The 25,942-nt window shown below is 36.4% G+C and overlaps 1 protein-coding gene and 1 pseudogene across 2 annotated transcripts; one reads left to right on the top strand and one right to left on the bottom strand.

The window, feature by feature from the left end:
* Nucleotides 1–323: 323 nt before the first annotated feature.
* YIPF7 (Yip1 domain family member 7) lies at nucleotides 324–22,245 on the top strand. Its single transcript, XM_080919301.1, has 6 exons — nucleotides 324–389; nucleotides 3,182–3,298; nucleotides 8,245–8,408; nucleotides 14,821–14,966; nucleotides 17,344–17,525; nucleotides 19,524–22,245. The coding sequence occupies exons 2-6, from the start codon at nucleotides 3,183–3,185 to the stop codon at nucleotides 19,684–19,686; spliced, it is 771 nt and encodes a 256-aa protein (XP_080775427.1). The 5' UTR covers nucleotides 324–389; nucleotide 3,182; the 3' UTR covers nucleotides 19,687–22,245.
* A 1,224-nt stretch (nucleotides 22,246–23,469) lies between these two features.
* On the bottom strand, nucleotides 23,470–23,756 carry LOC308424737 (DNA-directed RNA polymerase III subunit RPC10-like; annotated as a pseudogene). The gene has a single exon. The product of its transcript is annotated as a DNA-directed RNA polymerase III subunit RPC10-like (transcript).
* Nucleotides 23,757–25,942: the final 2,186 nt, after the last annotated feature.

Below are 25,942 nucleotides of genomic sequence, written 5' to 3'. Positions count from 1 at the left end.
GTAAATCATACTAGGTTGAAAACCAGAGTGGGAGAAGACATATCAAGCCCCTTGCTCTCCCTGGGTTACTTCTAATAAATAATCTTGTTCCACAGTTTAAAGGACTTGCACATAAAGGACACTGGATGTATTTCCCCATATTATCATATTCATGTCTGCATGTTGCTCACTGTGTTTGCAAATCATAAAAAATTGTTATAAGATACCGTGTTTGGTTTTTGGCAGCCTTGCTTTCTTGGCTGTGTCATCTGTCCACTGTGTCAGAGTACAAATTTAGAAGTTTTTATATATAGCCAGTACGTCATCTTTTCACCCTCTGACTAGTTTTAGTTTCCCAAGGACAGCTACGTCTGTTAGAGGACCTTTCCTCATTGCATACTTAGAGGCAGGTACGTGTCTGGTTTATCTAATCCTTCTAAACCACCTAGGATTTAAAGAAACTACAAAATAGGCTTATGTAAGAAGCCAAATAGCTGTTGCCTAAAGCTTGGCAGGTTACCTAAAGTTAGTGTAGTCTCAAGAGAAATTAGTCTGTATGCTTCACAGTAACATCTTTTTATAGGTTGAGAAACTTATGGTATTAAATTTTAAGTTATTTATATTACACATTGTTAAAATAATTTATTACTAAGCCTTGATTTTAGTTGTCATACTCGTAGCTACTTCCTACACATCACTAATGAATCGTCCTTATGTATAAAATCAGCTCTACAAATGACTATATCCAACTTGAGCAAGGCTCTCTGTATTTTACTGATCTGAATAATTTTGATATATCTAACAAGTGAATATTTCTTATTAATGGAGATCTTAGAGTTAAGGCTGTTTTTCTAAATGTAGTTTAACTTAATATTTATCATTGGCAGTAACCTATAGATGACTATAATTACATGGATTACTCCAAGGAGTTCCTAAATTTCACTGTTTAAAAAAAATGGTCGTCAAAAAGCATGAAATTAAAAATTCAAAAGACTGATCTCTTGTAGAATTTTCTTCCAAATAGCCACCCTTGCCTTTCCAATGTCTTACCCGGCCAGCTTTTTATCTCACTTTGTTCCTGTCATGTGGTATTTTAGGCTGCAGTCTAAGTCAAGGTTACACACTCAGAATTAGCAGCAGCGACTATTAGCTAAGTAGTCAGCATAGGTAAATGGACTGTATCCTTATCCAAGCAGTATGGAGTCTTTTCTCCTCTGACTCATCCAGAATACATGGGTAGTTTGCAATCTGGGCAAAGAGAAGAAAATGTTCCAATAATTAATAGGCATTCTCAAGTAAAATGAGGAATCATTTTATAGGAAATATTTATAAAATAAAACATATTATGTCTATTGAATCTCTATCTCTTAGCCTTATACAAACTAAGATTTTATTGCCAGATCTTCTCTGAGAAAGAAAGACATTGAGCTTTAAGCCAAAATGTGTATAATAGTTACAAGAAAAACATTGCCAATAACCTCAGTTACTAAAGAAAAGGAACTAGACACGTATTTACACGTTTGTGTAAGAAATAACAAATACCTATTCATTTTCTTCCCTTTTCTTTGTTTTAGCATATACTAAATGTACAAAACAATTGGTTTCATTTTATAGTTCATACATGTAAATAACATTCTTTGATCATATTCCTTCCTCTTGTCCCTGGTCCACCCTCCTCTCCCATTTGCTCCCTGCCTCGCTCTTCTTTCTACTTTAATGCTACAGTTTTTTTAAAAATATTTACTAATTTATTTTATGTATAGGAGTACACTGTAGCTGTCTTCAGACACACTGGAAGAGGGCATCAGATCCCATTACAGATGGTTGTGAGCCACCATGTGGTTGCTGGGAATTGAACTCAGGACCTCTGGAAGGGCAGTCGGTGCTCTAACCACTGAGCCATCTCTCCAGCCGTTAATGCTTTATTATTAATATCTAGATTCTCTATATACAGAACATAAGACAGTTTTTCTGAACCTAGCTTATTTGGCTTAATACAAAGATTTCCAGTTCATAGATTTTTTTCTATATGATATAATTTTATTATTTTTAAATAATAAAAACATTTACTTAAAGTATAAGTACTGTCTGCATGTACACTTGTATGCCGGAACAGGACATCAGATCCCTTTATGGATGGTTGTGAGCCGCCATGTTGTTTCTGAGAACAGAACTCAGGGCCTCTGGAAGAAGTCAGTGAGTGTTCTTAACTGCTGAACCATTCCACCAGCCCCCTATCATCCATAGCTGGATATAACTCTTGGTCGTAGGTTAGTGTCTCCACAATAAACAGGCTTATTATTTCCATTGATTACTTCTGATCACTCATCATTTGGTTGACTTCACAGGATATACATTTGCTTAACACTTAAATGACAGAACTTTCCAGACATGGGTTCCCTATGTAGCACAGGCTAGTCTCAAACTAGCTATTTACCCAAGAGTAACCTTGAACTTCTGATCATCCTACTTCCTAGGGTTTCAGTTTTAGGTGTAGACTGCCAGTACCTGGCTTATTCAATGCTTAGGAGTCAAATCCAGAATTTTGAACATGTTTGGCAAGCACTCTATCAACTAAATTACATCTCCAGTCCCCAAGAGACCTGCTGAAAACTGAGCTCAAACTAGCCTTCCATATCATTTAAAAACAATCTATCATTTGAAATCTTTCTGAATTGTCAACTGGATTCTTAAAGAAGTTCCATTTATTCGTTTTAAAAATAGTATTTATCATAGTTTTAAAAATAAAAAAATAAAAATATTATTTTTGCTTTCTTTATGGTGTTTCTGTGGGTGCGTGTTTGTATGCATCTTTTTTAAAGTGAAAACTTGCATTGTTTAGGATAATTTTGTAGATACCTACTCTAAACTTTAAAGTTAAATCCTACTCTAAATTAAGAGTTAGGTATGTGGGGGAAGAATACTGGTGATCTCTTTTAGAAAACTTGGAGTCAACCTAGAGTCACAATAAGAAAATGTGAAATCTTAATAAAGTCGAAGATAGCAGATTTTAAATAAGTGACTTCCAGCATATATTTCTTTCTCCCTGTTAGTTAATTTATTTATTCTTCCAAATAATATCTTCTTTGATAGGAAGATAGCTATAACCACACCATCAGTTAATCTTGGCATATATTTCAAAAAGTTTAATTGTCTAACAAAGTAAAAAAACAACCAAACAAACAAATTCTTAATTTTTCAGGATGTCGAACCCACAACAGTATGACATGGACTTCTACCAATCTAACTATATCATTGATAATTCGGAGCAGAGTTATAATGATTCTAATGCTTATGGAAATTTTTATGGATCCAGAGAGTAAGTATTGCATAAGCACATTCCCATTTTTAGAAGTGTCGATGTTTTGTCAGTTAGTTCCAAGTAGGCAGGTTTTCTTGAGGGAAGATGATGCGAACTGAGCAGTTGTCAATGAAGTGTCCCCACTAAGTGACAAGAAAGGACAGAGAAATTACCCCAGTTTCCTGTGAATAGCTTTTCACTTGGTGCTCATGACAAGTTAATGCTTCATTTGTTATTTTAAAAATAATGCTTAAGCAAGAGCATTTTACCCTGTACTCACCCAGATGCTGGAAATAGATTTTATCTATTTAAACGCATTTATTTGATCTAAGATCTCTCAAAAAATTAAGACCATTACAAAACCGAGATAAGAATTAAATGCAAAGTCTTTTTTAATGTCTATTTAATTATTTTAAATGAGAATTTTCTAGATGTGTACTGTATGTAGTTACATCATCGCCAGCCCTCTCCTGTGTCCAAACTCACAACCTCTTCTTGAATAGTTAATACTACATACGTGTGTGCACACATATTCATCCATGTGCAGATGAATCTGCTGGTCCATTTAGTGTTGACATCTTATGTATATGTGTTTTATACTGACCACTTGAGAGTAGATAATTTATCAGTGGCCTCTTCCCTGTAGAAGACTAATTATCTCTCCGAACAGTAATTGGTTGCCAGTATCTCTTCACCTAGGGATGGGGCCTTTCCTCTAGTCATGACAGCATGTCAACTAATGTTGTCATTGTGATCTTGTTTAGGCAACAATATGGCTGAAATTTTGTGGGTGCTCCTTCTTTCACGTATAGAAGACACTATTATGCAGTGGTTGTCCTCTGGCTCTTATAATCCTCCTGCCAATCTTTCCTGAAGAGTTCTTTTAGCATTAGGTATTGGGGTTGTATTGGTATATCAGGTGGAGTTGGTCATCTCATTGTCAATTATGTATGTTTTTGATCAGTTATAGATTTTTATGATTGTCTTGTCTGCTAGACAGAAATATCTTTTTATAATCATAATCTATTTTCTTTTTATTTTAAATATTATTTTATTATTTTACATTATATCTCCCTCACTTCACCCCTAGTCACTCTCTTCCCCAAACCTTTCCACATCCTTTCTTTCCTTCTTCTCTGAGTGGGTAGAGGCCACACCCTGAAATATTGAGTCTCTCTAAGGCTAGGCACTTTCCCACTGAGGTCAGACAAGCCCGTCCAGCTAAAAGAACTTATAGTATATACAGGCAACAGCTTTGGGAAGTGCCATTGCCCCAGTTGTTTAGGACTCACATGAAGAACAACCTGCATATCTGCTACGTACATGTGGGAAGGCCTAACTCTAGCTGGTGTATGTTCTTTGGTAGGTTATTCAGGCTCTGAGAGCCCCCCAGGGTGCAGATTAGTTGACTTTGTTTGTCTTCCTTTGGAGTTCCTATCCCCTTTAGGCTCACGATCCTTCCTTATAGTATTTCATAAGTGTACCCAAGCTCCCACCACTGTTTGGCTGTGTGTGTCTGTAGCTGAGTCAGCTGCTGGGTGGAGCCCCTCAGAGGACAGCCATGCTAGGCTCCTGTCTGCAAGCACAGCAGAGTAGCATTAATACTGTCAATGGTGCTTGCTCATGAGAAGAATCTCATGTTGGACTGGTTATTCACTGGTCATTCCCCTAGTCTCTTCTCCATCCCCTTTATCTGCATTCTTCTACATTTATTAAATATATCACTGGAACTGTGAGCAAAGCTATAAGTTAGCTACTATTCTTGAAAAAACAGCAACATCAATAAATATATACTTTTTCAAACTTTTTTATTAGTTTTTATTTTTGTTGCTGTGACAAAATATCACAAAAGAAAATTTAATCAGGAAACATTTTTTTTGATTTATGTTGTTTTGACTTGTGGTTTGAGGTTACACGCATCATGGTGGATAATGGTGAATCGTAGAGGCAGTAATTTGATATTACTGGTCATATTATGCCCACAGTCAGAAAATAAAGGCAGAGAATTGAATGCTGCATTCTTTTGTCCAAATTAGCGTAACCCAGCTCACAGAGATGCATGGCCCTAGGTGTGTGGGTATATTTTTACCTCAATCAATCCAATCTATGAAACCCTCCCTAAACAAATACCCAGATGATTGTCTCTGAGTTGATTCTAAATCCAGTCAAACTGATAACACACATTAACCATCACAGTCAATTAGTACAAAACAGAATTAAGGTATGGGGTCAGAGGTTGTTTGATTCATTTTATGTGAGGGTGATCATATGGTTTATTATAAAACAAAGAACATAAAATAGATACTTTTAATAGTGATGTTTGAATAACAGTGAACTGGATCATCTTAGCAACATGAAAATATATGAAGAAGATCTCAGAAGATGGAAAGGTCTCCCATTCTCATGGGTTGGCATGATTAATATAGTAAAAATGGCCTTCTTGCCAAAAATAATCTACAGATTCAATTCAATCCTTATTAAAATTACAACTCAATTCTTTATAGAGCTAGAAAGAACAATTTGCAAATTCATTTGGAATAACAAAAATCCCAGGATAGTGAAAACAATTCTCAACAATAAAAGAACGTCTTGGGGGAATCACAATCTCTGATCTCAAACTTTATTACAGAGCAATAGTAATGAAAACTGGTATAGGTTCAGAGACAGGCAGGTAGATTAATGGAATAGAATTGAAGATCCAGAAATGAACCCACACACCTATAGTCACTTGATCTTTGACAAAAAAGCTAAAACCATCCAGTGGGGAAAAAAGATACCATGTTCAACAAATGGTGCTGGTTCAACTGGCAGTCAGCATGTAGATGAATTCAAATCAATCCATTCTCATCTACTTATACAAAGCTCAAGTCCAAGTGGATCAAGGACCTCTACATAAAATAAGATAAACTCAAACTAATAAAAGAGAATGTGGGGAAGAGCCTTGAACACATGGACACTGGGGAAATTTTTCTGAAATGAACACCAATGGCTTATGCTCTAAGATCAAGAATAGAGAAATGGAACTTTAAAAAATTGCAAAGCTTCTGTAAGGCAAAGGACACTGTCTAATGACAAAGTGGCAACCAACAGAATGGGAAAATATCTTTGCCAATCTTACATGCGATAAAGGGTAATATCCAATATATAAAAAGAACTCAAGTATTTAGACGCCAGAGAACCAAATAATACTATTAAACGATGGGGTACAAAGTTAAACAAAGAATTCTCAACTTTCTCAACTGAGGAATATCGAATGGCTGAAAAGCACCTAAAGAAATGTTCAACATCCTTAGTCATCAGGGAAGTGCAAATCAAAACAAACCTGAGATTCCACCTCACATCAGGCAGAATGGCTAAGATAAAAAACTCAGGTGATAGCAGATGCTGGTGAGAATGTGGAGGAAGAGGAACACTCCTTCATTGTTGGTGGGATTGCAAACTGGTACAACCACTCTGGAAATCAGCCTAGCGGTTCTTCAAAAAATTGGACATAGTACTACCTGAGGACCCAGCTATACCACTCCTGGGCATATACCCAATAGATGCTTTAACATATAACAAGGACACATGTTCCACTATTTTCATAGCAGCCTTATTTATAATAGCAAAAATGCTGGAAAGAACCCAGATGTTCTTTAACAGAAGAATGGATACAGAAAATACATTACATTTACACAATGGAGTACTACTCACCAATTAAAAGCAATGACTACATGAAATTTTAGGCAAATGAATGGATCTAGAAAAATCTCATCCTGAGTGAGCTAACCAAGCCACAAAAAAATCACCCATGATATGCACTCAACTATAAGTGGATAATAGCCCAAAAGCTCAGAAAACCCAAAATACAATTCACAGACCATATGAAGGTCAAGAAGAAGGAAGACCAAAGTGCAGATGCTTCAGTCCTTCTTAGAAGGGGGAACAAAAATGTTCTCAGGAGAAAATATGAAGACAAAGTTTGGAGCCAAAACTGACGCAAAGGCCATCCAGAGAGTGCCCCACCTAGGGATCCAGCCCAAATACAGCCACCAAATCCAGACAATATTACTGATGCTAAGAAGTGCTTGCTGACAAGAGCCTGAAATAGCTGTCTCCTGAGAGGCTCTGCCAAAGCCTGACACATACAGAGGTGGATTTTTTCCCCTCTTTTATCCTCTAGCACCATTACAAGTTATTTGAAAAGATTGCATATTTTTCAATTTTCATGCATATCATAAATAAAAACACATTCATAGATAATATAAAAGCATAATGCTTTGGCAGAAGCAAATTGATTACTTAAAAAAAACTTTTGCAAGTTAGCTACTCACATACCATTCAAGGTGATCTAGGTGTTCCTAGATAATTTGAAAAACAGTAATTTTATGGGAATAGTCAGTACTCGAGAATACATTTCTCTGTGAACAAAACTGAATTTATAGATTTTTGTTTAATTTGGGGTGATCAGACTACTAAGTTATAATTTTTACTAGCCTCTTTTTAGGTCTTTTTAAAAGAAGCTTCCACATTGTTATTTCCTCGGGAAGAGCAGAGAGAAACCATGTTCTATGTAGGAAGCTGAGCATCATTCATGAAACTTCCCATCTGGAAATCCCTGTAGGAAGCTGTACGAGTCATTTACTTTCAAAACTCTATTTAGTTTTCTGTAAAAAAAAATGTATTTAAAATGCAGTTTTGAGCATACAGAATTTTTAATAAGGAAAGAGTACAATGCCCAAAATAATGCAAATTCTGTGTTAAAACTGTTACTACAGAGCATTATTATTACAGAAGCTTGTTCATAACTCCTTCTAATTTTTGAGTTAAAACTAACTTTTCAGCATGTTCATCATTGGTTTGGTAAGTATCCCTTACCAAATTGATTAGGTGAATTACTTAGGAGAAAAATGTACTTTGATTTGTTAATTTAAAAGGATATTTCTTTCTTGTATGTGAAGATGCAGACATTTTTGTTTTTTTAGACCACAGGCCACTGAGCAGTCTCAGCCTTCCTCTCCAGTTCCACCAGAGATGTTCTTGCCATCAGATTATGGAGGGCAGGTTTTTCAGCCGGCATCGAACCTGGATTATTACTCACAGTCTTCCTCAGTTGACAGTTTTGATGAAGAGCCTCCTTTGCTAGAGGGTAAGTGAAGGAAACTTTCTTAAGGTGTGTACAGCTTAGGGAACCAGAGCAGCACTCAGTATTTAACATGTTCTGACAGAGTCACACACTGGGCTTTATGGACAATTAATACAGTTAACAAGAGTCAGGCAAGCCAATATGCACAAAGCTAAACCATTGTACATTTGTTGCTTTTGGGGGCAAAGTTTCCAAGCATGCTTGTTCAGTTGCTGTGATACTGTTGGGATTATGCAAGGCCTTCTCACTGTTTCTTAGACTTGAACTCTGCCAGTTCATAAACAGGAGCGGCATGTTTAGGAAAGTGTTTTATACCTGACTGACAGCACTTCTCAACCAGCTAAGGGTGCCCTTCATAGCAGCATTTTTCCACTTTGTTATTTGCCTGTGAGCAAAAACGATCATTTTTCATATGTCTTTGTGGTCTACATGTAGGCAAGCCAAACTCTCTTCACTGGCTCTCATGAGCTCTCTGTCTCTCTGTCAGTCTGTCTGTCTCTTGGCAAGGCTAGATGCAGAATACAGTTCCAGTAGAGAACAACAATAATGGTCTTAGGACAGAAATACAAGACCTTTGGAGATGGAGGTCTAGACAGACTTCAGAACATTTCTTCATTATTTCTATTTGTATTAAGGCATACTGTGTCTGCATTAAGAGATTTTTGATGAATGTACCAACTCTAGGAACTTGAAATTATCCTGGATTGACATTAGAGAGCTAAGCAGAAATACTCAGTGATAAACTTTCCCAAATCCTACATGCACTCTAAGTTGAGTCAGGTGAAAAATATTATAATTACCGATATTTTTCATAAAAAGTATTGCTTACCTCATTTGAACTGAACAATGACCTGGAGTTAACACAGTCTTCTTTCTTTGCCTAAAATAATGGGAGTGGGAACAGAGAGAGAGAGAGAGAGAGAGAGAGAGAGAGAGAGAGAGAGAGAGAGAGAGGGAGGGAGGGAGGGAGGGAGGGAGGGAGGGAGGGAGGGAGGGAGGGAGGGAGGGAGGGAGGGAGAGACAGAGACAGAGAGACAGAGAGAGGGAGAAAGAGAGAGAGGAATTTAAGTAATACTGAATAGCACAGAAAATTATGTAATAGATCTCTTAGTACCTTCGATGCTATTGTACTTTTGTGGTCTGTTATGTTTAACCAGCTCAGCATTTTTCTCCTTTGTAATCACTAGACAACTGAATCTTATGAAACATTTTTACTGAGCATTTTGTGTTCACCAAAATCTTTGCTTTCCATGACCCATAAATTACCTGAGCACATTCAGAAATATAAATTAAAAATATAGAAACATATGAATTAATTCATAAAACAGTTAAAACTTTGCCCCTAAAGATTAACTACTACAAGTTATTTAGATATCAATATGTTAATAGATTAATAACTTTCTAGAAGTTGCAATTGAATTTGTTTTATGCCTATTTCCAATATAATTCTCTCACAGGTGTTTGGTAGCACATGGAAATCTTAGTATTTATGTTTTAAAGTTAAGAATGATATTCCTTGGAGACTTTTGTACAATTTCAGCTTTGTTTAGAACCAGGTTCTCTAGATCAACATAGCGTTTATATCAATTTCTTCAAGGGTGCTCAGATTTTAAAGTAACATTTTTGTTTCAATTTTCATAATTTAGATGTTCAATATATAGTAAATAATAAAAATCCATCCTAGCATAATGGTCAACCTCAGCCTGTCAAATTAGAAAAGTTACTGGTATATGTTGCTTTCTACTTGTAAAACAGGCTGATACATACATCTGGAACGTCAGCGCCATGATTTATGTAAAAGTAAAGATCTTAATTCACTTTTATATCATACATTTTACTACCACTAGATGACAGCAAAACAATAAATTTTACATTCAAGTTTTACAGTGGGCACAGCTTCTGCTTTACACAAGAAGGTGTTATGTTGAGACTCCTACATTGAATAAATTTGGAAACAAAATATAGATATAATCAGTTAAAAACATACATTTTTTCCTAATGAAAATATGTAGTACATCCTATATCCATTCACCGTTTAATGACTTGGTGTTGAAATGTGTTCAAGCCTTAACTATGCCGTCAAATAAATGGTCAAAATCAGTAGTAATATTGCATAAAGCATTTTTCTGTTTTTTTAAAGAAATAACTTCTCTTTTTAAAGAAAAACATTTTGTATCAAAAGCACTTAACTGTAATTAAAAACTACAAATAAAATTAATTTAAACTGTGATGTTTCTTAATGTTTATGGTCTTACGTTATTTAAAATATTATATTTTAAGCTTGTTGAACCACTCACCTCCCCCAGTGTGCATGGATATGAAATACAGTGTACTGAAGGTAAAGGAAAAACATGGAAACAAATTCACACAACTGGCTCACTCTCAAAATGACTTCTTTTTACTTTTTGAGATTCCATTATAGTTACATTATTTGACCCTTTCCTCCCTCCAAATCCTCCCTTGTTTTTTTTTTTTTTTTTTTTTTTTTTTTTTTTTTTTTTTTCAAATTCATGGCCTTCTTTTTTTCTTTCTTTTTTTTATTTAAAAACTTTATTTTAAAAAACAGAGATAAATGTACAAATTTTTTAAGCATAGTTTTGCACAAAACCCTATGAATATATTTTTGTCAGTACTTGATTTTTTTAAACAGTTTGATAGTATGCATTGAAATCTTACTAGTTACAATGAACATAAAGTACATGTAAAACATGGAAACAGGCAAAGTTTTCTTGGCCTGTAAATAGCAAGGATTGCCACAAGGCTGCATTTTTTTTTTAGAGTAAATATACATGAATATATTTTCACCATACTTGATTTTTTAAAGGTTTGATAATATGAATTGAAATCTTGCTATTTACAAAGATCATAAAGTATATGTAAAACAGAACATAACATTCTTAGCTCTTGAATTATTAATAATTTAAGGTCTAGGTGTACCCCACTCAGAGAGAGTGCTATACAATTTTGTTTTTCTAAGAAGGACTGAGGCTTCCACTTTTTTTTCCTTTCTTTTATTTATTTATTTATTTACTTATTTATTTATTTATTTATTTATTTATATTTATTTATTGAGCTTCATATGGTTTATGAGGTCTTTTTCTTGGGTATTCAAACTTTTCTGGGGCTAGTATCCAATTATCAGTGACTGAATATTAGGTCTTATTTTCATTAATTGTTATTCCCATCACACACACACACACACACACACACACACACACACACACACACATACACACTAGCCACTGCTTTAACTCTAACCTATGGCAGATGTGGGTTTAAGTGATTTTCCTCAGCTATGCAGAGTATAAGACATTTCAGCCAGGGGACTGTATGTGCAAAAGTTTATCTCCATATGTGAATTTGCCCATGTGTCCTGTTGACCCTCTAACAGTTTTTATATTGTTGAACAACCCCCCCCACTCCCGCCATGAAATCAGGATGATTAGAAATCCATCTTGTGCAAAAGTTCAACTTTGGAAAGTATTTAAAATATGTACTTGCCATAATTAGAAATTCTGAGGATAAAGATGTGTTTCAATGAAAGATAGTTTGCTTAGAACCCACTTTCTATGAATGAATGAATAAATAAGTAAGGAAGTAAGTAAATGAATAAAAGAATAATAGAATAAATTAAATAGAACCTAGATAGATAAATGTTAGACACATTGACACACAGATTGAAGGGAAAAATGGACAGATAGATGACAGATGATAAACAGAAAGACGACAGATGATAGAGATGAATGATAGATGTACTAATGGATAAATATGTAATAAAGCATAGGCAGGCAGATGATGGATGGATGAGATAGATGATAGATAGATAGGCAGACAGACAGATGATAGATAGATAGATAGATAAATAGATAGAAAGATAGATAGATAGATAGACAGATAGATGATAAATTAGCTGTACATGGATCTAACTTCTCAGTGCTCTACAGGAGTTAGATTGGCCAATGTGAAAGTGTTTTAGATGTTGAAAGTTATTTAATATCATTTTATAAGTAACATTATATAATAATAGCTAATGTAATAGGCAGATAAGATATGAAGAACAGTAATATCATAAACAGATAGTATATTGCTAAACATTAGCAGAATTAAATGCCTACCATTTATGGTGTAAGGAAACCAGATTCTCCAGAAGCCCAATGCTTCTTCAGGAATATTATTGTTTGCGAAATCAGAAGATGGGTACATTTAAGAATACATAAAACATTTTCTCCAGTTGGCCACCAATAACAATCCTATTTATGTTTGATTGAGACACTGTTCAATATTTATTTGGAAATGTATGCAGAGAAGTTTTTGAATCTAGAGACACGTGACACACGTGGTCTCAAATATTCATGCGACAATTGGCCTTGTTGAAATTGTATTAAATATTTGACATCAAGGAAGTGAAGGTGTTGTTACTTTCCTGTAAATATTGGCATTCCATACCCGCCAGACCCATTCTGTCTCTGGCTGTGTAGCTCCTGTGCCTACCTGAATGAGTGCTTGTAAGGAAGCCAGCAACCAGACAGGAACGGCTTCCTACCAGTCCTTGCTTTACCTTCTAAATGCTGCTCAGTTTTCTTTGTTTTCAATTTTAAAAGTATAATTTTATGAACTCTAAAACCTTTCCTGTAGAGTTGGAGAGCCGGCTCTGCCTTTAGAAGCAGCTGCTGTTCTTCCAGGGGCTTCCTGGTTCAGTTCTCGTGCTAAAATGGTTTCCTTACAAACCAGGTCAGATTCTCTGATCTTACACTTTTGCTATCGATTTTTCTTTTGGATGTGAGCCATAGTAAATCATTGTTTCTGCCCTTCTCTACCGCATTTTCACATTTTTTTTTGGTTATATTAAATGCCTATTTACTTAATGAATACCATATGATAATAAAAAGGGAAAGTTACTTCACCTCTCAAACTCCCATCCATCTGATGCACAAAATCGGAATGAATCCACACTATGCTTATCATGTGTGGGAGACCAGTATTTGTAGATCTTGACAGGCCAGGAAACCCTGGGCCATCGTTCAGAGCTTGCTTTAGCGAAATTCTCTTATTTTAATGCTCTCCCTTACAGAAGGAAAAGATTAACTTGTCCTTTGTTTTCAATCTTTGAGAATATTGATTCAATCTTCCAGTGCATTGATTTATAAGCATCTGCATGTCCATCATGGTGACCGCTCCTTGCAGGAGTGTCCAACTCTTTCTTCCTCATGGAGGTTTTATCAGCGTAGAACAAGGTTATTGTTCTTAATATGAAAGATGAGGGAAAACTCCAGGGCTCAACTGAACGCCGTGCGTAATTGTCCCGTGAGTGCTAGGGCACGGTTAAAGACGTGCACACAGCTGAAAATCGGATTGGAGAAAATATCGGAAGGGATGACTGAGACAGTCTGTTAGATAATGGTAGGGAGATAATTTTACTTATTCCAGGAATAAGTTTCTTTTTAAACTTACTGATCTTTAAGCATTTTAAAGAATTCATTGAATTTTCAAGTTTATTTGTCATTGTTCCTAGGTCTTGCTACGTTTACAGCTATCTACCTTCAAATGTCCTAAAGTAGTTTGATGAATAAAAGATTAAGCTTAAAATGACAAGTTATGTATTAAAATATGTAATTAATTTTATTATGATTGCAAAGAAAATCTGCTCTTCACCAAGCATAAGTCAGACTTCTGACCTTGCCATTCATGTGTGCCAACTTAGTCTTAAGTAAGTTCGTAAAACAAGTGATGTGTGAGATCTTCAACAATGGTGCATACATCCAGAAAGTGATGGGTTTCTTTATTAAACAACTTAATTTTTTTAAAGAGATAAATGTACAGATTTTAAAAGAATTTTGCATAAAACTATATGAATATATTTTTGTCAGTAATTGATTTTTTTAAAGGTTTGATAGTATGCATTGAAATCTTACTAGTTACAATGAGCATAAAGTACTTGTAAAACAAACAGAACATGAAAATAGTCAAAGTTTTCTTGGTGTGTAAAGATTAAACATAATGACTTTTAAATACCAAGAATTGCCACAAGGCTGTGTCCTTAGCTCTTGAATTATTAATGATTTAAGGTCTAGGTGTACTCCACTCTGAGAGGGTGCTATACACTTATTTATTTTTCTAAGAAGGACTGAGGCTGCCACTTTTTGGCCTTCCTCTTATTTAATTCTTGTGTTTTTAACTATAATTAAAGTTTCACTACATGATCCCGATGAAAATTTTCTTACCAGATCCTTTTCTCTAACATGTTTCTTTGAGAGTATTACTGTTTGTTCACTACACATTACCCTACACATTAGATTATGAAAACAGTTACATCAATTCTCTTTGGATATCATGCAAAAAATAGATACACTATCTTTGAAGGAATATAACTCTTTGTTTCTATATGTACCTTAGACGATTTATTTTCTTTTCACAGAACTTGGAATTAATTTTGATCACATATGGCAGAAAACCTTGACGGTGCTAAACCCAATGAAGCCAGCAGATGGCAGCATTATGAACGAAACAGATCTCACAGGACCCATCCTTTTCTGTGTGGCTCTGGGAGCCACATTGCTTATGGTATTTTCCAGCCGCTAAACTGACATTTCTTGGCTTGTCTTTATCAGTGCTACATTCTTTTCATCCTATACAACAGCACAGTGAAAGCAAGATCTTTCCTTACAGCACATCTAAGACGCCAATGCTGTCCAACACAAACACTGTCAGAGTTCCCACTCATTCTCGGGGCTCCCTTCTTCTCTTTTGTATATAATGTGGTAGGCTTGATTAAGCTGCTCTGTAACGCCATGGCGATAAATCAAATAGTCAGAAACAGTCAATGTAATATGGTACCCCATTTTCCGTTGCAAGTCATTTGTAATATAACAACTGTTTGCTTTTCTGAGGAATACGCCCCGGCTACTATCTCTTAGTTTTATCATCAAGATCACTGATGAATACATAATGTAGGTTGGAATTAAGTAGATTCTCCTGTGTTTTAAATACAAACCATTATAAATGAAGAAACTTTAGCTGGAGATGATAAAATCAATTTCACCTGCTGTTTGCACATGTTATGTGCCTTCGTTTCTTCACCTTGAGACTAAAAGTGTTTGCCTTTTTACATTTTCAAAAAAAATCTCAAGTTTCTCATGCTTCTAAAATTATTCAGAATATGTGACAAAATGGTACAAATATTTTATAGAAATATTATATATATATATATATATATATATATATATATATATATATATATTTACCATTAGCAGTGATAACATTCTGATCAATGTTAATAGATACATACCAGTAATGCCACTCCAAAGACTCCATTGGGATACTAACTGAACTCAGATTTTGGCCTGAATTTATTAGCTCCTAACAGACAACTCTGATGTACTTTGCCTCTTTAACCGAAAGTTCATTTCGTAGCCCATTTTGTGTATTAATTATATTGCAAGAGTAAAACTAAGTTTAGAAGCAATATTCAAATTTGTTAACTATCACTAGATATGTAAGATTCTCAATTATGTATATGGCAACCAGGAAGTAAGAGAGAGAGAAGAAGAGCCTGGGGTCCTGATATCCTCCACAGAGACAGGCCCCTAGTGACTTAACATCCATCTCTTAATGATTCCACCATTACCCAAAGCACTGCAGACATCTGAGTCTCTAATACTCAGCCATTAAGGAAACACACAAACTGCAACCCCACCCATGTCAACACATGCTTTAGAGATATTCTTCACTTAACTGCGGTGGTGGGGCTTTTGGTCTGGTAGGAAAAGTAATATTTATAAGTAATACAGAAGTACAAGTAGAGCTCAGTATAGAGGTACATGTCTGTCATTTCCACACTGAGGAAATGAGAGTTTAAGATACATGAATTTGACCAGCCCTAACTATTCACCAAGATCTCACTGCATAAAATCACACGGCGATGTAGCTCAGTGGTAAAGCACATACTCAAAATCTATGAGGTCTGGGACTTGAGTGTCTGAACTACAAGAAACTTTTGTTAGTATTTGACTAGAAGAGCACTAAGTATTTTTAGATGAAGATGAACTGATAAAGGTCACTTGTCTCAAAAGGGTCCTAGACATTTGAGGTAAAAACCCAGATTATTTATTTTCTAGTTCAATTTTAAACCTTTCTTAACATTTGAAACAAGCTCTTAAAATAACAGTATTGTGGATACTAATTATAAATTCCTAAGAATACAATAGATGTTTTATTCTTCTCATCAATCATTCTGCCATAGATTAAATAGTGAGGCAAAAAGATGTCTAACTGGTGTCATTCTATAGACAATAATGGTTTAAAAAGTCATCCTGGCAATATCTCATTTCTGTACCATACTTAGCCTGTCCCAAATTCTATCCATCTATTTATCTATCTATCTATCTATCTATCTATCTATCTATCTATCTATCTATCTGTCTGTCTGTCTGTCTGTCTGTCTGTCTGTCTGTTTATCTATCTATCTATCTATCTATCTATCTATCTATCTCTCTCTCTCTCTCTCTCTATTTCTCTTTCTCTCTTGCTGTCTCTATCTCTCCATCTCTCTATCTCTATCTATGTATCTACTTATCTATATATGTATGTATTTATGTATCTATCTATCTATCTATCTCTATCTCTCTATCTATCTATGTATCTATGTATGTATCTACTTATCTATATATGTATGCAAGTATGTATGTATGTATGTATGTATGTATGTATGTATGTATGTATTTATCATCTATCTATCTACCTATCCATATAATATATTCATGTTATCGGGGTTTTATTTTGTAGATTATAATTCATATTACAGACAGCGTTTTATTTTGCTTTAATCAGAATCTTTGGTGACATGGTGATGTTTCTATCATGATATTCAGTCACATTGAGTACACTTTCAAATGCTGTCTTTTTGTTCCACTTTCTAATTGCTTCCTTTGCACTGTTTCAGGCAGGAAAAGCCCAGTTTGGTTATATATATGGCATGAGTGCCATTGGCTGTCTCGGGATCCATGCCTTACTGAACTTGATGAGCTCTTCAGGGGTGTCATATGGCTGTGTGGCCAGTGTGCTAGGATACTGCTTGCTCCCCATGGTCATCTTGTCCAGCTGTGCAGTTTTCTTTTCACTGCAGTAAGTGCCAATGTTAATTGACCCCACACGCACAATCGTTGCCCATGCCTGCCAGACCGGGACAATCAAGAAGGTTTCTTAAGACTTTGCCAATGGAACAGGAGGGATTATGCTTATTAGAAGCTACACATATATTCAGAAAAAAAAAGTAGGTCAATTTGGCTGGGGAGCGGTTCCTACTTAACTAGTTTAAAAAATAAGTCCATCCATGTAATATTTAAAACTTGTATCTTTCAGTTGTCACATTCTTCAGTGTAAACCATTGGCATGGGAAATATAACAACTGGAAAAAAAATCACTTACTTGATCTTGGAAGACTAAATGCCGGCTGAATTCTGACAAATTACTTCAGTGCCCAGGCATCTGCCTTCTAGCTAGGAGTAACTGTTATATCTCAGCTGGGCTCCACACAGTAGAGAACTCTCAGACACCCGATGAAGATATTAATTCTGGAGAACTTACAGGCTTAGTCAATACAATTTTTGCCTTTTCTTTCTTCATTGAGGCAGCTGGCATTTGCAAGTCTAAACTATTCATAAGGACACTTAGAGGTGTTTCCCACATCACTTTCCCAAGGCTCATGCATAATGCCAGCATTCAGTGACGGTAAACAAGCAACCTCCCAGTTCCCTGCCTTGTCCACAAAACATTTAGAAATTAACACATACCCTTATGCTCATTCTCTTGTGTTCAAAGGAGATGTAAATTACACTTTCTTCTGGGATGATGCAGGGCATAAGTTGCAATGCTACTTTAGATGGGATATTGTCATATAGTGAGCTCATCGGTACAAGGACAATATGATTAAAGAAGCCAAAGCACATGATATTTTTTGCTATCACAAATGGTTGTTTTTATGAAATTACTGAGAGTGATTTAAACATGCTCATTTTGTTTGATATAGCCTTATTTTTTTGTCATGACATTTTTGAGAATTACTGGAGCCAAGCAAGCATTGCTTCATCAGTAAGTGCTCAGATTTAATCAAATATGACAGAAAATGGACACTGAGAATGCATAGCCAGAACTTATAGTAATAATAATAGTTATAATATGCTTACTGAGTTTTATCCACAGACAAATACTACCACCTGCTCTTGCAGGCTGCTCTGTTTGCAGAGCTGTACTCTACAGAAGTTTGATGTATTAGTGTAGTTTGGCTCTACAACTTTGTCTGATGGGTTTTGCAAAACAATAATACTGTGGTGTACCATCTTAAAAGGCTTAGTGTCAAAGGGTATTTTCCGTGGCTTTTGGTATTTGATGAATCTTAAATGATGTGAGTGCTAGGGACAAAGAGAAGACTATTTGTGTAATTTAGATATGGAAAATCACTACATGTTCAGACTTTTTTTTCATCCTGAAATTATAAAGGAAATTGCATATGAGCTTCTTACCACTGTGGTGAAGTGCTTGAGAAAGTCATCTTAAATGGAAGAGATGTTTATTTTTCCTCTTAGTTTGGGGCCATGCTTGTTAACTTTCTTCTGTAGACAGGTAGACATGATGATAAGGGAAGTGTTATGGAAGAGAACTGCTCATACTGGTAGCGCGGAGGAAAGAAAACAAGAGGCAGGGGTTGGTTGGCCAAATTTCTTCCCTCTAGGCTGTGCCCCAAAGACAGCTCTACCACATCCAGCTATGACTAGCAACTCGATCTTTAGCAAATAGACTTTGTTAAAGTCAAAGCTATAATAGACAATTCAGAAATACATTACATGAAATGGGAATAAAATAAAAATGCTAAAAAAAAACGAGACTGGTTATCGCAATGGCTTCTGCTCTTGCTTATTCTAGATTTGCTAAAATATAAAAAGATTAATCCTGAACAGCAGGTTTTGCTGAAATATTTTCCGACTGCCTGAGGTCTTGTAAGCTTATTCAGGTGATCAATCTTCTTTGAAAATGGAGACTGATGCTTTGCACAGATGTACCAGCTGCGCTTCAAAGGCGGTTTCTCCAGGCATAAGGCATCTGTCATGTTTGTCTGTCTTACAGGGGAACTGTTGGAACCATGTCAGCCCTGCTCATCATTACCTGGTGCAGCCTCTCAGCCTCTAAGATCTTCATTTCGGCCTTGGCCATGGAAGGACAACAGCTTCTTGTCGCTTACCCTTGTGCCTTACTTTATGGACTCTTTGCCCTTCTGACAGTTTTCTAAAGCCTGCTTGATGTGGCTTTGCAAGACCCTACCTGCCTGCTCTTCAGATTTTCCTGGAGGTGTACTACCACTCAAATTCTGTGAGATAACCTGTGTGCTATTGCTGTTGAGAGAATATTAAGCAGAGAGACAAGGCAGTGCTCAATGATAGTGCTCGACTAGTCTGTTAGTGGGGTGATATTTTGATTTTTTTTGTTAGCTTAGGGCATTAAAACAATTAAAATCAAGCACCTGTCAGCTTGTACTTCTTGGCATCCATAATATTGTCTGAGTTTTGTGACTATATGTGGAATGGATTCTGGGGTTGGGCAGTCTTTAGTCTGGAGGGCCTTTCCTTTAGTCTTTACTCCAAAATTTGTCTCTGTATTTCCTTCTGTGAATATTTTGTTCTCCCCTTTAAAGAAAGACTGAAGCACCCCACTTTGGTCTTCCACTTCTTGAGCTTCATGTGGTCTGTGGATTGTATCTTGGGTATCCTGAGTTTTTGAGCTAATATCCACTCTTCCACTTGTCAGTGAGTACATGTTCTTTTGTGACTGGGTTATCTCACCCAGGATGATATTTGCCCCCCCCCCCGCTTTGTAACTGGATGTCATTACTTTTTTGTATTTGCTCATACATATTTTACAGAACTAAACAATTCATTGTAGCCGAAAGAAACTTTCTTTAACTAAGACAATACACAAATCAAAGTAAAATGCCCATGGCCCCTGTGCTCCTCACTGTTCCAGTAACCAGAAGAGTTTCTAATGGTACCTCATGTGCAGTTATGTTTAAACATCTCTGGTGGTGGCAAAGATGCGTTATTAAAAAGAAAACAAGAACATTTCTCTGAATAGATGTCATCTTCAAAATGCATTAAACTGTTCTACTTTGTAACTGATTTACTTTAATTCAGAAACAATGGATGTCCTAACTTTCTTCTATTTGCTCTTACACTTCTCAAAAGTACCAGAACAATTAATTATAGCTGAATTAAATGTTCTTTAACTAAGACACTACTCAAACCAAAGTACAATGTGCTTACTCATGTGTTCCTCACTGTGTTAATAAACAAATAATTGTTTCTAATATTAATCCATGTACAGTTAGCATTAAAAGTTTACCCAGTGGTAAAGTTACCTCTTTAAAAAAAAAACAAGAACATTTTTCTCAATTGACATTATCTTCAAAATGCATTAAACTACTTCTTCGTAACTGATTTACTTTAGTTCGGTAACAACAGATGTCATTACTTTCTTGTGTATGATCTGACCCTAACCCCCAGCTCTAACCAACACTAACTATAACCTTAACCCTACAAACTGTAACCCTAGTTAACCCTGACCCAATTCACCCAAACCCTGACAAACCCTAACTCCTAACCCCAACACTGATATCCTAACCCTGATAACCTTAACAACCTAACCCCTTCCTAACTTTAGCCTAACCTTTAAACGTAACCCTAAGCCATAACCCAGCCCTAACCTAACCCTGATAACCCTAAATCCTAACAAACCCTAATAACCCTAACCCTTTAATCCTAACCTTGACTAACCCTAAACCTAACCCCAACTAACCCTAACCCCTAATCTGAAACCCTAACCCCCTAATTTTTAAATGTGGGAAAATGAAGTGTAGTTAAAATCTCTATCCAGCTAAGTTGTGAATTATAAAACAATGATGGCTGCCTACATAGTCAGTCGTCCTTTTATAGATAGAAACTTTAACACAGTAATGCACTACACTAAGGCCTAAACACATGACTTATGAGTCTGACTTTCCCAGCTGTAAGCCTGTAACTCACAGAGATAGTAAAACTTTTTCATTGACAGTCAAAGTTACATCATAATTCCCTTGTAACATGGTTTATTAAGAACTGTTTGAGCCCTTGTTATCTACTGAATCATCCTATGATCTGAAAAAGAATTCCTCTGTTAGGCCACCCAAATCATAACATGGCTATTTTTAGGATACTTGACCCAATTATTGTAAAATTCTTTCCTGGTGCCTAATCCAAAATTCCAGTATCCCTGAAAAAAAGTGAGGCAAGAAATAGAAGGGGGGACACCTGAAAGAGGGTGAGAGAAATCCTGGGGAAAGTAGTCAGACTCGAGAAATTCACCTTGGCACAGAAGAATGTTGCATTAAACTGAGGATCTGGTAACCAGTCATGCAATGGGACTTAAACTAGAATAAACAGGACAAGGAAGTTATGAGCTAGTCCAGGAACAGGCCTGAGCCTATAGCCTAAACACTTATTTATAAATATAATTAAGTCTATAATTAGAGTTGTTATTTTGGGAAACAAAGAGGCTAGGTAGAAAATCCCAAGGTTATCTCTCTCAAGTGGTAACACTGCATGTCTGTGCCTCCTTGGGTAGTAGTTTAAAATACTGATAGATATTGCCCTGTGGAACTATTGCGCCAATTTCTACTTCCAACAGCAATGTGAGGATGTTCTAACCCTTCCCAATAGCAAACATCCTCATTCTCCCACACAACATTGCCCTAGTACCAAGGACTGTGTCCAGAACTTGTCATATGCAAATGCTCTGATACTCAATACACCCTCATTCAAAAAAGACTGTGTAGCACTTCTTTGTAACAGAATTATTGAAAGAAGATAATCAACAAAGTTACAAAGGCTTGAAAGCAACCAAAGATTAAAGATTTCAAAGTCAACTTTGGTTTATGAATTATTCGTCCATATGATTACTTAATGATTTTGTAAACATCAGATATTCATGGGAAGAATCTGTTAATTTAGATCTCTTTACTATCTACATTCCTTATCATGTGTGTGACTGTCCAGTTACACAGAACGGAACAGCACCTCCCACATATAAATATGTCCACCTTACAGAGTGATTCCAGTAGTGGTTTCAGCAAATAGGTAACTTTTCTATTACTCGTTTGGTAGAGGAATTCATGCTTATGAGTTCTCTGAGCCTTTCCCATCAGAAGTCAGTCCACACATGAGCTCATTTCTCACATAGTCATAATATGTAACTTTTCTAAATATATTGAGGTTGAAATAGATTTTTGGATGGGGTTCAAATACTAGATACAGGTTCTACTGTAGACCTTTCTCCAAAGCTGGTAATAGACAATGGTTTTGGTTACGTTTAAATTCCTATCAAAATCATCCAGAAAGTTCAAATTACAGAATAGTTTTGTTTAGTTATTAATCATACAAGATAAATCATGTAATTTCAGAATTTTAAAGTGATTTTTAGTATTTTTATAAGTATTTTCATAATTTGACTAGAAAGAAAAAACTTAAAAATTAGGGCTAGAGGTATAACTCAGTTGGTAGAGTACTTACTAGCATGCGTGAGGCTCAGAGTTTAATCCCCAGCACTTCATAAAATTAAAACGGTTCACGTGCCTATAATCCTAACACAAGAATTATCATTGGCACTGGTGGTGCACACCTTTAACCCCAGCACTCTGGAGGCAGAAGGTGGATCTCTAAGTTCAAAGTCAACCTGGTCTACAAAGCAAGGACAGTAAACAATACACAGAGAAAACAAGTTCTGGAAGACTTAAAAAAAAAAAAATACTGGCTACAAACCAAGTTCCTAGTTAGAATGGTAAGGAGCAGGACCTGAACCCAAGCGAGATCCTTCTATGTATCTCCAAAGGAGCTGAGAGCCCCCATACATGAAGAACTTTATCTGCTAACTTGCAGATGAGCTGTATTTCACCCTGGTCCTTCACCACAGAAGAGTCACCTTCCTATCATATAGCAAACGCCTTCAGCACACAAAATTCACGCTTGCAGATGGGCAAGTCCTGCCCTTAATCCCTCCAGCGATGTCCACCCTGAGCACTGCAGCGCTTATAGAAGGCAGAACGGGTCTAAAGCTGCATGAAGTAGGCACGAGGATGTTCATATTTTGGACATGGCTCTGCAGTAGCGTCCAGATTCTCCCAGGCAGCTGCTCCATCCACCAAGCACATCATCCACTTCTTTTAGCTTTGGATACTTCCGTTTTTTTACCTTGTGTGTGGTATTATGGACAATGGCCACGCTGCCCCTTCTCCACCTTCAGTCCGTTCCCGCAGCCCGGGCAGAGCAGCAGCATAGCTCCAGTTTCCACACGTCGGTTCAGGATGATATTTTCTAGTTCCATCCTTTTGTCTAAGAATTTCATGAAGTCATTGCTTTTAATAGCTAAGTAGTACTCCACTGTGTAAATGTAACACATTTTCTGTATCCATTCCTCTGTGGAAGGACATCTGGGTTCTTTCCAGCTTCTGGGTATTACAAACAATCCCACTATGAACATAGTAGAGCATGAGTCTCTGTTATATGTTGGAGCATCTTTTGGGTCCAACATGTCCAGGAGTGGTATAGATGGTTCTCAGGTAGTACTGTGTCCAATTTTCTGAGGAAACGCCAGTCTGAAGGAGCTTCAGGGCTTTACAGCCCCACAGTAAGAACAACAATATCAACCAACCAGATCCACCAGAGCACCCAGAGACTAAATCACTAGCCAAAGAGTACACATGGAAGGACCTATGGCTCCAGCAACATATTTAACAGGATGCCTTTATCAAGCATCAAGGAGAGGAGAGGGCCTTGGCCATGTGAAGGGTTAATACCTCAGTGTAGGTAATGCCAGAGTGGGGAGATGGGAAGGAGTGGGTGGGTGGGTGAGTACTCTCATAGAAAAAGGGGAGGGGGATGGCATAGGGGAGTTCCATAGGGGAAACCAGGAAAGGGGATAACATTTGAAATATAAGTAAAGAAAATACCCAACAAAACCTGTTAAATACTTTGGAATATTAAGAGATACAATCTCTGTGTTGATCAGTGCTTTTTTTCCCTCAATAGATGTGCTCCTGAGAAATTATAAGCAAAATCCCATTCTAGGCTTACCATTTATTAACTTTATAATAAATATCTTTCAAAACCTTTCATAACTCTGAATGTGGTTAAGAGTTACACAGTATAGTACCTTTGGAGAGTTCAGGGGCTTTATCCATCCGGAATCAAAGAAACCCCTTCATTTACCTCAACAGCTGTTGTTCGGTGTCATTTAGATAATGTATTGACTCACCACATTTTCAGATTTTCACTGTCCTGTCATCTGACCTGAATGCTAGGGTCTGTTACTACAGTGCTCTCTTGCATATATCCAAAGTAATTTTGCTATATTCTCTCTAAGTAGGTAAATGTCCCTTCATGAAATTCCACCTATTTTGTGTTAATGCTACTGAAGTTTTTGAAATAGTTCCTCAGCACTGCCCTTTAATCTCTTACTACATTTTGGGTTGAAATTTGTTTTCCTACTCTGATGACCAAATAACACCAATACTTTACTGTTCAGCTCTCTAATCTTTTTTCCTCTACTATCTGTTATTTTGATCCTATTTTCTTTAAAGCCCTGAGCAGCTAGATAATTACTGCATCTTCCCACATCTGTCTGCTTACAAGAGATTCTACTCATGTCTCCTTTGCTTCTCTTTGATTGCCTTCTCCTCATACCACCCGTCCTTCCATATCTAGCATTTTCTCTCAACCTTTATTCACAAATAACATCTACTGGTGTCTCCTAACTCAAGAGTTTCAAGCTTGAACGACTCATTTCTCTAATTCTCTGTATAGAAAAAGAAAACGAGAGGGTTGTCTTATCTCTGAATCTACCTTCCTGCTTCTTCTTCACTCTTCCTGGTCATCTGCTCAGGAATTCTTTATCCTGTTAATTTGATAACCTTTGTCAAATGGCTGATACCATGCCACACTACATCCAACCATTATTTTTCAATTTCATCTCATTTGGTAAGTGGTATTGGATTGGTCTTTCTGCCAGCTTCTGGTTTGGTGCTGCACTTTATCTTAGAGATTTTTACATGGATTTCCAATGGCCCATTCTCTTAACCCTCTCACCTCAGCTGGTCTTTCCCCCACCTATAAATCATAAATCTAATATTAAGTTATTACCTGCGATAATTCAGTTAAATGGCTTCAAATATAGCGACTCCAAGATTCTATCTCCACTGGCTAGTCCCTTTTCTGAACTCTTGGTATCGATACATATTATACTCAATATCTCTAGTTGATTTTTCCTTGATTTCTGTCCTGTCTTCCTCATCTTTCCTTAGAATATTTTCGTTTTTGTGGTAAGCTGAGTCTGGATCAATTTTGTGTATAACCAGCATTGTGTCCAATGTTTAGTTTAACCTGCTCTAAGAATGCTTTTTAAATGTGACTGTGTCTCACAAGCTCTGATTTGGTTTGGAGCAGACATGTTTCCACAAAGGTCTT

This window comes from Micromys minutus (genome assembly GCF_963924665.1).
Source record: "Micromys minutus genome assembly, chromosome: 1".
Lineage (NCBI taxonomy): Eukaryota > Metazoa > Chordata > Mammalia > Rodentia > Muridae > Micromys > Micromys minutus.
This window is presented reverse-complemented; position numbering and strand designations above follow the sequence as displayed.